The sequence below is a fragment of the Anomaloglossus baeobatrachus genome, chromosome 4, assembly GCF_048569485.1.
Source record: "Anomaloglossus baeobatrachus isolate aAnoBae1 chromosome 4, aAnoBae1.hap1, whole genome shotgun sequence".
NCBI lineage: Eukaryota > Metazoa > Chordata > Amphibia > Anura > Aromobatidae > Anomaloglossus > Anomaloglossus baeobatrachus.
The window spans coordinates 374,573,268-374,586,732 of record NC_134356.1 but is presented as its reverse complement, the minus strand read 5'-3'; the positions used below and the strand labels follow the sequence as shown (position 1 = coordinate 374,586,732).

General features: G+C 40.2%; 1 protein-coding gene across 1 annotated transcript in view; it reads right to left on the bottom strand.

Moving 5' to 3' along the window:
* The window catches only part of CCDC146 (coiled-coil domain containing 146), a 234,020-nt gene that overhangs the window by 146,169 nt on the left and 74,386 nt on the right, over positions 1-13,465 (bottom strand). Inside the window, exon 4 of the mRNA XM_075345195.1 lies at positions 9,251-9,460. Within this exon, the coding sequence (XP_075201310.1) occupies positions 9,251-9,460 (210 nt within the window). The remainder of the gene's footprint in view (positions 1-9,250; positions 9,461-13,465) is intronic.

The following is a 13,465-nucleotide window of genomic DNA, read 5'->3' as shown; positions in this document are numbered from 1 at the left end:
TGACAGTTTGGCGCCCAACGTGGGGCTCCACGGACGCACTGCTGACCTGGAGATACCGATCGTTTGGATGTCACGGACTGAGACCTCCCTCCGCTCCAACCAGGCTGATCCCCTACAACCCTCGGTAAGTGTTACATATTTTGTATTCACTGCCGTTGTGGTTGTTCTTGGAGAGGAGGGAGTGATGGGCTGGGTGTCCTTATTGGTGTTAAAAGGTTCCTGATTGTGACTCAGGGGTAGTGCCCACTGGAGCTCAGAGCACGATCCCAGCCCTGAGGTGTGGATCGAGTGTCACACGGGATCCAGAGGACGGTTGTTAGGGCAGGAAAGACGGTGGTGGCCGGATATAGCTACTTACACTGACCCGGTCTGTAATTAAAGACGCGGGGGGGTTCCCGTGACCGAAGATAGGGATTAGGACTGGTACAGACCGGTGGGACAGGTCAACTGCGAAGAGTTGTCACAGACCACTGGGACAGACCATACTTAAGAATTGGTACAGACCACTGGGACAGACCAGTTAGGACGTTTAACAATTGGTACAGCTGACCAAGTCCAGAGGCCGGGACTTGTTTGTATGTGCATATGCATTCTTGTACGACCTCCCCCGTGACACGGAAGATTTTCACGTGACCGAAGATAGTGAGTTAGGACAATAAAAAATATTGGTGCAGCTGATCAAGTCCGGAGGGAATACATTTTGTACCCCTCCTCCGTGACACGGAACCCTTATTACTATATAGCTGAGGAAGCAGCTAGTGTAGAGGTGGAGCCTTAAGTTCCGGCCGGGCTTTAACGCACGCCGCATAGTCATATATTAGTGTAATCCAGACACCACCAAGATAGTAAAAATGTTCAGACAGAGGAGACAGAAAGCTGAGAAGCCTGAAGGTTCACAGACTGTGTTAGAGCTAGTTGCAGAGAGAGAAGAGAAGAAAGCTGTACGTCATGCCTTGGAGATTTTTAAAATGCTAGAATTACCAAAAGGAGGTCGGTTACAACCGTCACTATGGGCAACAGCATTGAAAGCAAAAAAGGGCAAGTTAAAAGACAGGAGATTGTTGAATGATGCAGAATTGTTTGGCAGAATATCGCAAGCATTGCTGTTAGAAGGATATATTGAGGTTGAAGATGAAGATGAGCAAGGAGATGTTGTGTTTTACTATATGTTACCCGAGTCTAAGGACAGATCTGAGGGTCCTCCGGCAGGTTGTTTTGTTGCTGCCCCACAACCTGATCCCCATTATATTCACCCTGTCCCGGAGCTGCTCATAGATGCTGCAGTCCCACCCACTAGACAGCATTCCTTAACTCTTTCCACACCCATACCCCTGGTCCCTCCCATACCTGCAATTCTGTCTCTCCCCTTACCGGCCAGTCTGCCGTCACACTCCCCGGTTACCAATCCCCTCCCCTTGGATCGCCCTTTTTCCCCTAGGACACATAGTGAGCCTTACCCCGAACCTGACAAGGAACAGCCCTCATTTAAATATGTCCCTTTCAACCCCATCCAGTCAGCGGCATTAATCCCCTGCCTGCCAGATCCCGACATTAACCCTATGTGATTTTATAGGAAGATGCTACAGGTCCACCAGTTATATTCAGCTGCTCGGAAAGACCTAGTTAATCTCACCAAGATAAAACCAGGAGACAGTTTTTGGCCCTTAATGGAGCCCCATCTCTCAATGCCCCCAGGCACTGATGATACCATTTTCCAAAGTGGACAAGAGTATTGTGCCGCTTTAAAAAGATGGGCTCAAGATCAATTTGTGTATACAACCGCGCCGGTGCAGCCCCCATCACAGCCCATGCCCCGACAGGGCCCAAACCCCGTATACGTAGCTCCCAATCAACAAAACCAGCAGAGCCAGCAACAGAATTGTTGGCGTTGTGGTCAGCCCGGTCACTATCAAAGAAAGTGTCACACCCCCAAATCTCAGTGTTTGGCCAGGTACCCTCGAAACCGTAACCAAAACTTGCAACACACAAATCTACAATAAAGGTGTTCCCTGTAGATTCAGTAATGATCTACCTGAAGCCAGGTGTGCCTTTTCCCAGAGTATCACAGTATCCCTTCAAATCAGTCCCAGGAGATTTCCCAAGATACTGCCCACAGTCCGGCTGCACCCACGAGTCTGCCCCAACCTTCCCTAATGACACAGGGGGGAGCTCCGGACTGCTTGTTTTTGTTGCAGTGATTTCCAGTTCCAAGCCATCTATTTTAATGATGCTCTCGCACTCCTGCAGGGATGTGTGGAAGGGTATACAGTACGCTGCTAGTTATCACAAGTTGTAAAAGGAAAAAAAAAGGTAGTTTCAGCAGATTTACAAAGCTGTTTCTGTCTTATGTACTAACAAGTGCTTTTTCCGGCAGGTGGAGTAGATTTTGTTTAATCCTTAGAGTTCAAAATTTTATAGGAGATTATCAATAGTATTCTGCTGCTATTTAAATAATTAAATTAATTTTGCAGGGAAAAGTATATATTTTTTTTAAAATATACAAATTAGGTTTTTGTTTTTTTTGTTTTTATGGTTATGTTTTTGTTTTGTATTTTTGCATACAAACTTCCAATATTAATTAGTTTCCTTTTCTTTTGTAGATACAGAATATCTATGAACCCTGTTGTAAGGCTTCAAAATTTCCCAGTAGAGTATAAGTTATATTTATCGGTTGGTTAATCATATTGTTTACTGTTATAGATCTATATATTTTGCCAAAGTAGTATATAAAAAGGGAGGAAGTAGATATCTATTACATTTTTCCAGCAGCAGACATATTGGATAGGCTTTAAAGCAGGCCTTTCTTTTGCAACAGTTATGTCATGTTTATTGGATTATTATTAATGTAGGAATATATGTCTGTTATAGGAATGATCTAATCTATATTTCTTTTAGTTTTTGTTTTTATAGATGAAATCAGATGCTGGTCGATTCTGCACTGGATATACTACGGTTTGCACAACATGAAGTAGTCTAAATTTAAGCCACTCTCTCCCCTCCTATTGGTACAGGAGGAAGTGACGTAAGTGCCTCTCTAGATGGGTGGAGCAGAGGTAGGTAAGATAGTCAAAATGTATGTAGGATGTAGATCTTTCCTGTTGTCAAATAAGCTAGGTACGCCGAAAAGAAAGTCTAGATCTGAGCTGATGGAATTGGATGGAGATCCCCGCACAGGTGCAGTTGACCAAGAAGCAGTGAACGGGCCTAGAGTTGAGGAGTCCTTTACCATGCATAAAGACCATGCCTCGGTGAAATCTGTCACGTCAGTGACTTCTGTCACTCCTTGTGTTCTTAAATCCCTACAGGAAAAAGCGAACCAATAAGGAGTGGAGTGCGAGACGCAGGGAGCCAGCAGACTGAGGAAGGTATGTGGATAAGGGCGGTAAGCTTTCTCTGCCATGAGATCTCTTCTTAATGATGGCCCAAGTAACATGGACTGACATCTGTGAAAGTTGGATATCAGTGTGCGCTTTGGTGACGCCAGGGTTCAGTACCCAGGTAGGCAAACTCACCCGGTCTTGTGAAACACGTTCTTAAAACAATGAGGAAAAACTGTAAAGAGTCCGTAGAAACACCCTGCACCTGCTCTACCCATTCTTAGAGACTGCAAACTGATTATAGATGTATATCATGAGCACGTTGTATGCAAGTCTGTGCGTGTTGTGTAGATTTCTTTCCAAGTCTGGTCAGAGATATTCCAGTGCAGAAAACGACATCATTGCTGAAAATCCACATAATGCAAGTGGTATGTAAAAAAAACAAACTAATAAATTGTAAATTAATGCGTGTTGTATTTCTCTTTAGTGTGTGTTGTGTTTCTCTTTAGTAATAAACAGGTTCCAATGTAAAATGTTTTTTTTGGTCTAGCGCAAAGCACGTATAATTTTCATATGATTGACTAATTAGAGAAATAAACAAGTATATTTTCTAATTCCAGATCCTAAATCAGTGTTAGTAGTATATGGTTTTCAGTCAAGAGACTGATTAATCCTAAAAAGGACACAGAAATTTCGATAAAGCTCAACGGCAGGACAACATGGATTCACACTCCGCATTGCAGAAGGGTCGATCCACCGGAGCTGCACTAAGCGTCCTGCTCATATTTATCCTTTACAAAAAACCTGTACAAACCATCATTGCCGAAACAGTTAGAAGAGAGGACTTAGAGAATTAGAGAACCTTGAGACATGGGAAAGTCCAACTACAAAGGGTGAGGACTTGCCTAGGGGTCCTTGGTCTCAAACCGGTGAAGAAACCCCTTTCCCCTCTCCACCCATGCCTCAACGTTCAGTCAGGCAGGATTTCCCAACAGATCTTTCTTCCTCTTTTCCAAAGGGAATACAGTACCCTTAGTATTTGGAAATGGCAGAAGTGAGTCAAGGGGGGACTGTTGAGGGTATGAATTGAGTAGTCAAAAATACTTAATTCAGCCATTTCATAGACCCAAAAATGTGGTTTGGTTAATGTAATCTAACCATTTACAAATGTTTTTGTCTCCTACTAACTCATATGAATATATTCAGTGATTTTCCTTAATATAAAATGCTAGCTATGGATTCTCTCATCTCGTGAAAAGTTTTGTAAAGCCTATCCCATCAGGCTGATGTCTCCCCGGCCTAGTCTGCTGAGCACTGGCAGTGACACGCGAGTTGACGTCACATCTCAGAAACCAATGGACCCGACACAACCGAAGCAGAAAGCGGCCGCTATTCTACCCATTATCCCAGAAGATTTTTCTAAGTCTGTGCCACAAACTGTTCACATGAAGCCTCATCATGTTTTGTTGTTTTTTTATCAAGAGCAGATTATCCAGGTTCACAAAGTGGCCCTAAGTGGATTAGCACTGACCAAGCATCTTCCTTTTGTTTTATATCCGGAAAGAAGAACCATGAACAATTTGTAGCAAATGTCCTTTTGTTTTTTGTTTTTTTTAATTAGGTGCTAATTTTTAAGGTTTAGATTCAATTTTTCTTAATCAGGATAATGTGCCCTAATGAGAGCAATAACGCCAATTCTAATAGCCCCTATAAATCATAGAGTTATGTTCAATAAATAAAAATGAGTACTTAAGGGGGGAGCTAAAAAGCCTATAGTGTTAAAGTAAACAACAATCCCATAAAAAGCCCACATATATAGATATGGATATAATTAAAGTCCCAAGAGCAGTAGGTTACAAATAAGTCCCAAATAATAAAATATATGTAAATGGGGAAAAATTTAAATTTAAGGTTCATAATATTCACAAATATTTTATTAAGGGGGGACTGTGGAGGTCACCTGAGCTGTAGTATGTTTGTTTAAACGTAATAAGAATATCTGTGTATATAAATAATCAAAATGTAGATGTAGATGCAAAATTATCTGTCTGTCTATGTAGCCATCGCATAGACCCATAGTATAATTCAAAGTTGTATAGTCATGAAGGAGTTAACCAAAGATAATGAAGCCAAAATGTGAAGCTACAAACTCTTATCAGTAGTGTTCACACAGAAAGAATGTTTTAATGAACAGATGTATTGTACAAATGCTGGGAGAAATAGGGGAGTGACACTCCCATAAACTCTGTGTATCATTTTCAAGGCCGAAGGTGCCTTCTGTAATAATTAAGTTTATTTCAATATATAATGAGCTCAGTTGCTGATGCTGACTCAGGGGAGTATGTCTGTGTTCTTTGTCTTATATACATTAATATATATATTGGCACTGATAAACAGCTAATACGGCACAGTCTCTGGATATCTCAAATGAGGACTCCATTAGCAGTCTTCAACGCACATTCCCCCCTTGACAGCTCTACCTGAGCACAGACGGTATCCTGTATAGAAAAAGAGGACAGAAGCAACAGCTAGTACTACCAGCAAGATACCATCGACTGGTCTTCAAAGAACTACATGAAGACATGGGACATCTAGGAGTAGAAAGGACTACAAATTTGGTTCGGGAACGGATCTTCTGGCCGTACATGCAGAGAGATAGAGAAGTTTGTGACCAGAGAGTGTGGTTGTTTGAAAGATAAGCGTCCTAACACACCAACCCGAGCACTTATGGGCAACATCCAAACGACCTACCCATTTGAGCTGGTTTCAGTTGACTTTTTGCATCTGAAGACGTGTAAAGGTGGATATGAATACATCTTAGTAGTGATGGACCATTTTACTCGATTTGTTCAATCATATTCAACCACCAATAAGTCTGGCAAGACGGCGGCAGAGAAGATTTTCAATGACTTTGCTCTGAAGTTTGGGTTCCCAACCAGACTACATCATGACAAAGGAAGAGAATTTGAGAACCAGCTCTTTGCCAAGTTAGGAAAATTCTGTAGGATCCAGAGATCTCACACTACACCCTATCATCCTGAGGGTAATGGGCAAGTGGAACGCTTCAACCGTACATTATTGTCAATGTTGAGAACGTTAACAGCTGACCAGAAAAAGGATTGGAAGAATTCTGTATCGAAAGTGGTGCTTGCCTACAATTGTACCAAGAGTGAAGCAACAGGTTATTCACCATTCTGTCTGTTGTTTGGTCGATCTCCAAGATTACCCATTGATATAGTGTTCGATACTCCAGTTTCAGAGACTTATAAGACATACCCTGACTATATTCGGAAATGGAAAGAACGAATGGCAGAAGCTTACAACATAGCATCGAAAATAGTTACAGAAGAGCAAAACAAGAGCAAAGAATTCTATGATTGGAAATGTCATGGAGCGGAATTGATACCTGGAAGTCGGGTGCTAATCAGAAACGTACGTGATAAAGGAGGTCCAGGAAGCTTCGTTCGTACTGGGAAGACAAGGTATATGTGATCAGCAAGAGGATGTCAGACACCAGCCCAGTTTATGAGATCAGACTAGAAACGGGAGACAACAAAACTAGAATAGTGCATCGGAACTTGCTACTACCCTGTGATTACTTCCCAATGAAACAAGACATTCCAGTAATGAATCAATGCCAACCAAAAACAGCAAAGAAAATACCACATATTGAAGATTCTGAGGTGGACAGTAACCTTGAAAGTTCAGATGAAGATCAGACTTTTGTACTTGAAAGTAAACTAAATCGGGAAGCTTCAGAATTTGTACCAAGAAACTCAACAGAGGTCCATTTCCAATGTGATAATCAAACACCACTTGCTGGAGACATAGATAGGAATCTAGGATCAGAGGAATCATGGGAACATACAGAAATTGATAATCTGACAAAAAATTCAGAACCTACAGATAAAGATCAAAGAGCATCGGAGGAAGTGCTGGAATTGAATTCAGAGTAAGAATCAGTATCAGCGGAACAACCTTGCAGGAGGACTTCAACTCGAGAAGTTAGAAGACCAATGATGCTGACCTATGACACACTAGATGAACCAAGCAGAGTACCAAGAACTGTAGAGCTGAAACAGGTATCACTGCCTATGGATCAGGTAAGCCTACCTGAGTGGTATCTCAGTGATGTACTTTACCCGAGATTTTACCTGAGTGAATAGACTCTTTGCCTGAACTTAAATTAAAAGACTTTGTAATCACAAAGAATGATAACCGTAGGTGAGACTAGTTAGCCTTAGCTGGTTGAGGACGGACAGAAAGCTCCAGCTGAAGAGATGTTGATTGTTAAATTGTTTTATGTTTTGCAGGAGATCTACAAGCAAGAGTTAGTTAGGATCAGATTGTGGTTAATATTGAACATACAATGTTATATGATTTTTAGCACTTTTTTTCATAAACACAGATAAGGGACAATACCTCCTAGGATGGCCTAGACCATAGAGAAAGAATACGAATGTCGGGACGACATTAAATTAGGAGGGAAGAGTGTGACCCATAGAAGCTGTATTGTGATATAGAATCAGCTAGCAACTAGTGGGATTAATAATGTGAAAAGGAGACAGAAAGTAGTTGTGGAGCTCCAGAGAATGCTGGGAAAAAGGGAGTGGTGTCCATGACAAACAGGTGAAAAACATCGATGAGAGATTTGAGGGAACAGACCAGTGGGTTAGATCAGTGTTTCTTGAGAAACGGTTGATATAAATAAGGAGGCTCAGGATAGACAAGATTCTGTATTATCTGAAGAGAAGAGTAGAGGGACAGCACAAACTCTTGTCTTCCTACCACATCTCCATTTTATGAGGCGAGTACAGACTACACAGTTCTAGACACACTTTGAAGAGGACTGATCTATGAGGAGAAACGCTTTGTATAGAGTTGTTGATGAGTTATCGTATGAAGAGAAGTAATGTCATGTATTGGAAAGAAGTTGAATAAAATCCCAATCATTACCTTCACTTTTGAATTGTGTGATAATTGTGCCTGAAGATCCGGCCCTCTCTTTACTGTACAGAAGAATAATGGTCACCCTGTGTAAGATTTCCCTGGGATTCCAGAAGAACTCATGTTAAGTATAAGCCTTCACATACTGAGGGTCGTACTTGCAAAAATATCCTGAATGAAGACTTTGTGAGTGATGAAATCCGGGGCACCACCAGAGAGGATCAATGAATGAGGCAATATGATGAATGAGCATTTCGGAGTTAGTACAACTGCTTTTTCAGGTTTGATGAAACCTGAAGAAGGAGTTGTATCAACTCCAAAATGCGTTTTTCTGAAATAAATCATTCATCATATTACCTGATTCATTGATCCTCTCTGGTTGGTGCCCAGTCCATATCACTTGCAAAATGTTCATTCAGCATATTATTTCTTTCCACCCATCGGTGTGACTGGAGTGGCTGGAGCAGCAGCCTTTCAACATTTCTCATGCCTAATCCTGGAGTTGTACTGGTCACAATTCATTCAGGTGAGCGGTAATAACACAGATTAAACGGAGGAATGTTGGCTAAGACATAGGGAGCCCTTTACTCTCTTTTCTCTTCTAAAAAATCACATAGATCAGACAGTAATTTATATATGTCACTCAAAAATATAGAAAAAAAGGCAATTTTTCCCACATGACGAAAGCTTCATACAAACACATTAAAGAAAAAAAATAGTGCTGGTTTGGCTGAGTATTCATGTGTTTTCATTTGGGAAGACAAAAAGGTTTGCATAATGAAATGCCAACTATTCGCTTCTTCTTCTTGACATCACGTCGGGGTAAATGTTGCAGGTCTAATCTGTGGGTTTGGCCAACTTTCATCTAATCTTTATTGGGGCCTGAAATTGTGATAATCCCTGACCCTTACAACTTATATCAGCCACAAGTGATTTGCCACTAGATATAAAATGAATGAAGGAACATTGTTTCCAGGGTCACTTACCACTCTAGCTTGTACTGAAGACGGTATTCTCTTTCCTCAGCTTCATTCAGGTCATTGTTATATTTGAGCAATTGTTGCCTCATTCTGGAGACTTCTGTGTTTGATCCCTCTGGAAACTGATCGGCTTTTTCCAATTCATGTTCTTGTTGCTCAAGTAGATATGTGAAACGTTTAGCATCTTGCAACAGCTGTATCTCCGATTCCTGTAATCTGCATATAAGTTATAGAAATGTCAGTGGCAATGACATAGTACACAAAATCGGATGTGAAGTTGGCTACACCAGGCAAGAGAATAACTAATGACTACCTGGCCTCACTAATATATAGTAAAGCTTATTTATGTTTATTTTCTTAAAAACCCCTTTGAAATAAAATATGTTTCTACAAAACAGTCTACGTCCAATCAATGGAGACAATTTTATAAATTATTTTTTAAAAAAGAAAACTGAAGGAGATGTTTTAAGGCTGAGATCCTAGATATTTAAAGGGGTTGTCCACTACTCGGAAAACCCCTTCAAAACCACCATGTTTGTCTATTAAAATAACAATGCTTATAATCCCCTTCGGTGCCATTACAGTAGTGTCGTCACTCTCTCTCCTCGGGCTCACATGACGTTGTTACGTCACACGAGTCCTAAGCCCAATCAGCACTGGCTTCACTCTCTCAGCCTTCAGACTTACCAAATATCAAGAGGAAAATCAGCTGCAGCTCTGAATTCCTCTTGATGTTTGATTTTTCCAAAGGCTGAGAGAGTGAAGCCAGTGCTGACAGGGCATAGGGTTCGTGTGATGTAACAACGTCGCGTGAGCCCCAGGAGAGCAAGTGCCGGCACCTTCAGAATGGCGCTGGCACAAAAGGCAAATCTAAGCATTGTTATTTTAAAGAAGTAAACATATTGATTGAGAAGGAGACTCTCCGAGTAGTGAACAACCTTTTTAGCACTGTAGTAGATCACATAAGGCAACTACTGTAGCGTACTTATGCATAATGGATGGTTTGATATCACATAAATTTGTATCTAAAAGTTTGGAGAGAGACATAGATTTTGTTTTTCAAAGAGTTTGCTGCTTCCGTGTTTTTTGATCCTTTAGTCAGATGTTTTATGGTTATTGAAGAACAATTGTAAGCCTTTCATACGTTTTATACTTTTATCGACAAATGCATCAAGTTTATGGAAAGACTCAATACTTATAGTGTTGACCCTTATTTTTCAAAACTTCTGCAATTCACCTTGGCAGGTTTGATTTCAGCTTCTGGGCCAAAACCTTACTAATGACAACTCATTCTTACCTAATTACCACTTGAACTTTATCATAATGTATATGTTTTTGTTTGATCACTGGGTTTTGAGAGTAGGATTGAGATTTGGGATGTCTAGTGACCTAAAATGTCAATATTTTTACCACCAAACTACTTAGTTATCACTGTTCCCTTGTTACATGGTCTCCATCTTGTTGGAAAAAGCATTGTTTATCACCAAATTGATCCTGAAACGTTGTGAAAAGTTGCTTTTAGATTATATTTAGATACTTTTCTTTAGTCAAGGCAGTGTTATAAGGCAAAATTGTGAGTGAGCCTACTGCTGTGGTTGAAAAGCAACCCCATACATGAATGGGCTTCGAATGCTTTACCTTTCACCAAATTGTTCATGTTGAACTAGACACACAATGTAACAAGGGTTGCAGAACAGAAAAAAACATTTCTTGTTTATTTTTTATTCTGCCTCTCCATTGCAGAGATATTGACAACCAAAGCATATGTCACCTAAACAGTTAATTTCTTTAAGTCAAAGTAGGCATTGCCAGAGAGATTTCACTAGAGCCATGTACTTCTCTTCTTTCCTCTCCCCTTATATAACACTGACCAATTGTAGGCCAGCAGTAAGAGACTGTAGAAAAAAAGATAACACCCCCACAATAGCTTAGAGCAAGTTTCTCAGTGTGAGACATGTATTGACAAACAGTCCGCTTTCCTCAGTACAGGGCAATGACGTGCAGAAGCACGGCAGACCTAAGTGAAATCAAAGAAAGTACAGTGTGAATGAGATTTTAGAAATCTAACTCATTTTGCTTTTACTGTAAAACATTATTTTTCTTCCATTCCCCAACTCTTCCCCAAAAGACAAAAGGTGCAAAGAAGTTACATAATAAAATGGTACATGTCGTTAAGCTCCAAAAATATTGGCAACAGAAGCTTTATCTTGTAACCTTTCAAGTGCAAATTAGTCATGCTCTTTCAGATGTAGAGATAGAAATTTTGGGAATTGTTTTGTGTTCTTAAAATCTTACTTTTCAAAGGGGATATACCCATGTGTGCTGAGAATTGTAAGTACATACACACACTTGATATTACTAGTATATTACCATCTAAATAATAATAAAGAAGAAAGAATATCAGCACTGTTATTCCTCAATATGTTTCTTTTTATGAAGGTTTTTTTATTTGCCAAGAAGAAAACAAACACTTTCTGTGGTGGGCAAAAAGAGGGGAGAAAAAAGTTACAAACATGTTCACAGAATAAAAGATGTCAGAGAAGGAAGACACACCTGAAACCACAAGAATAGCAAAAACCACATCCTTACAAGAAAAACTAATCTTAAAAATATGAGGAAACAAAACACTGTATACTTCCCCTAACACAAAACTGTTTATTAGCATTAAAGATGACCTGTCATCAGGTCAAAAGTGGTCAGTTTTTGGTCTTATTTTATTTCAACTGCTTCCCTAAGTAATCCGTTTTTTTTTTCCTTAATCGGAAAACATATTCCCTTTAACTAAATATTGGGTTTGTATTTTTGCATGTCACAAGGATATATGCACAAGAGCTGATACCGTGAGTTACAATTTGGTCTTTAAAGAGGTATTCTGAAGTCTGAAAGTTATCCCCATTCACAGAATAAGGGATAACTTTCTGATCGCTGGGGATCCAACTTGACATGGCCCCCACCAGATCCACAGAACTGGAGCTCTGGAGAGGTCCAGCTAAACTGAGCTGAGGCAAATCCTGCACAGTGTTTTTCTATTCATTCTAAAAGTGTTGAAGATCACCTAAGCATTGCGCTCAGCAATCTCCAGCACTCCCAATAAAAATGAATGGAGCGGTAGTACGCACAATCGACCTCTGCTCTATGTAGCCGAGGCTCTGAAGGCTCCCGAAATCGGTGGGGGCCATGGCAGTCAGATCCCCAGCGATAAGATATATGGTAACTTTTCTTTTATATAATTGTAGTCTGTATTGAAATTTTTTCATTTTAGCAAAAAATTAAGTCTCAAATATTTTAAATCTTATGGTACCAGTTCTAAGACATTAAACCAGACTTATAATTATATTTTAACAATCGGTTAATCAGATGTTTTATGTTATAGAAAGGAGAGAAGCTAAACAACAAACTTAGATATAGACACGGACTACAAAAGAAAGGGGTAAAAAGTAGGGATAATTGAATGACCCATTGTAGTAGCTTCTTAAATATTAAATGGTTAGGAGAGACCAAAATGTTGGTGGTCCAAGTGGACCAAATAAAATGAAACCTCTCTACAATGTTATAATATAGACCAGCGCAATATTTAAAACTCCTAACATCTGATGCGAGTATATAGCTCAAACAAAGAAGGAGAAGTGTGCTTCCAATGATAAGCTATGAGGAATATGAACTGTGTCTGAGTGTCTAGAATAGAGACCTTCAATGGCTTTTAATAACGATCCCTTTATACCGTGCGCCTCAAGAGTCTCAAACATAAAAAGCCAACAAAGACGGTAAAACACCTTCTCAGCATCTAAACTGAAAAAAGTGTAGGTTCCTTAGATTTTTTTTAACTATTTCTTTAAGGTCAGTTGCTCTTCTGTTATCACTTCCCGATCCAAAGTTTTCATATTTTAGAGGAGGTGTATTATGTCCTTAAAGGAGTTATCCGACATACACTCCAAAAAAAATTTAAGCTAATCTGAGCTGTATTGTCATATAAATCACCCCTACATTGTTATTTTTTGTTTTCTGACTTTTGTTCCTCTTGAATTCACCCTTTATTCTCTGCAGATCTTTGTTTACATTCAGCACAAGCAAACATGATAACTTCCTGTATTCTTGGTTGCCAAACCTCAGTCAGAGCTTGCACCGCCCAGCCTCACTGTCCAGCCCCGCCCACTGCCCGGCCTCACTGTCTAGAAATGCCCCCTGCCCGGCCTCACTGTCCAGCCCCGCCCCCTGCCCGGC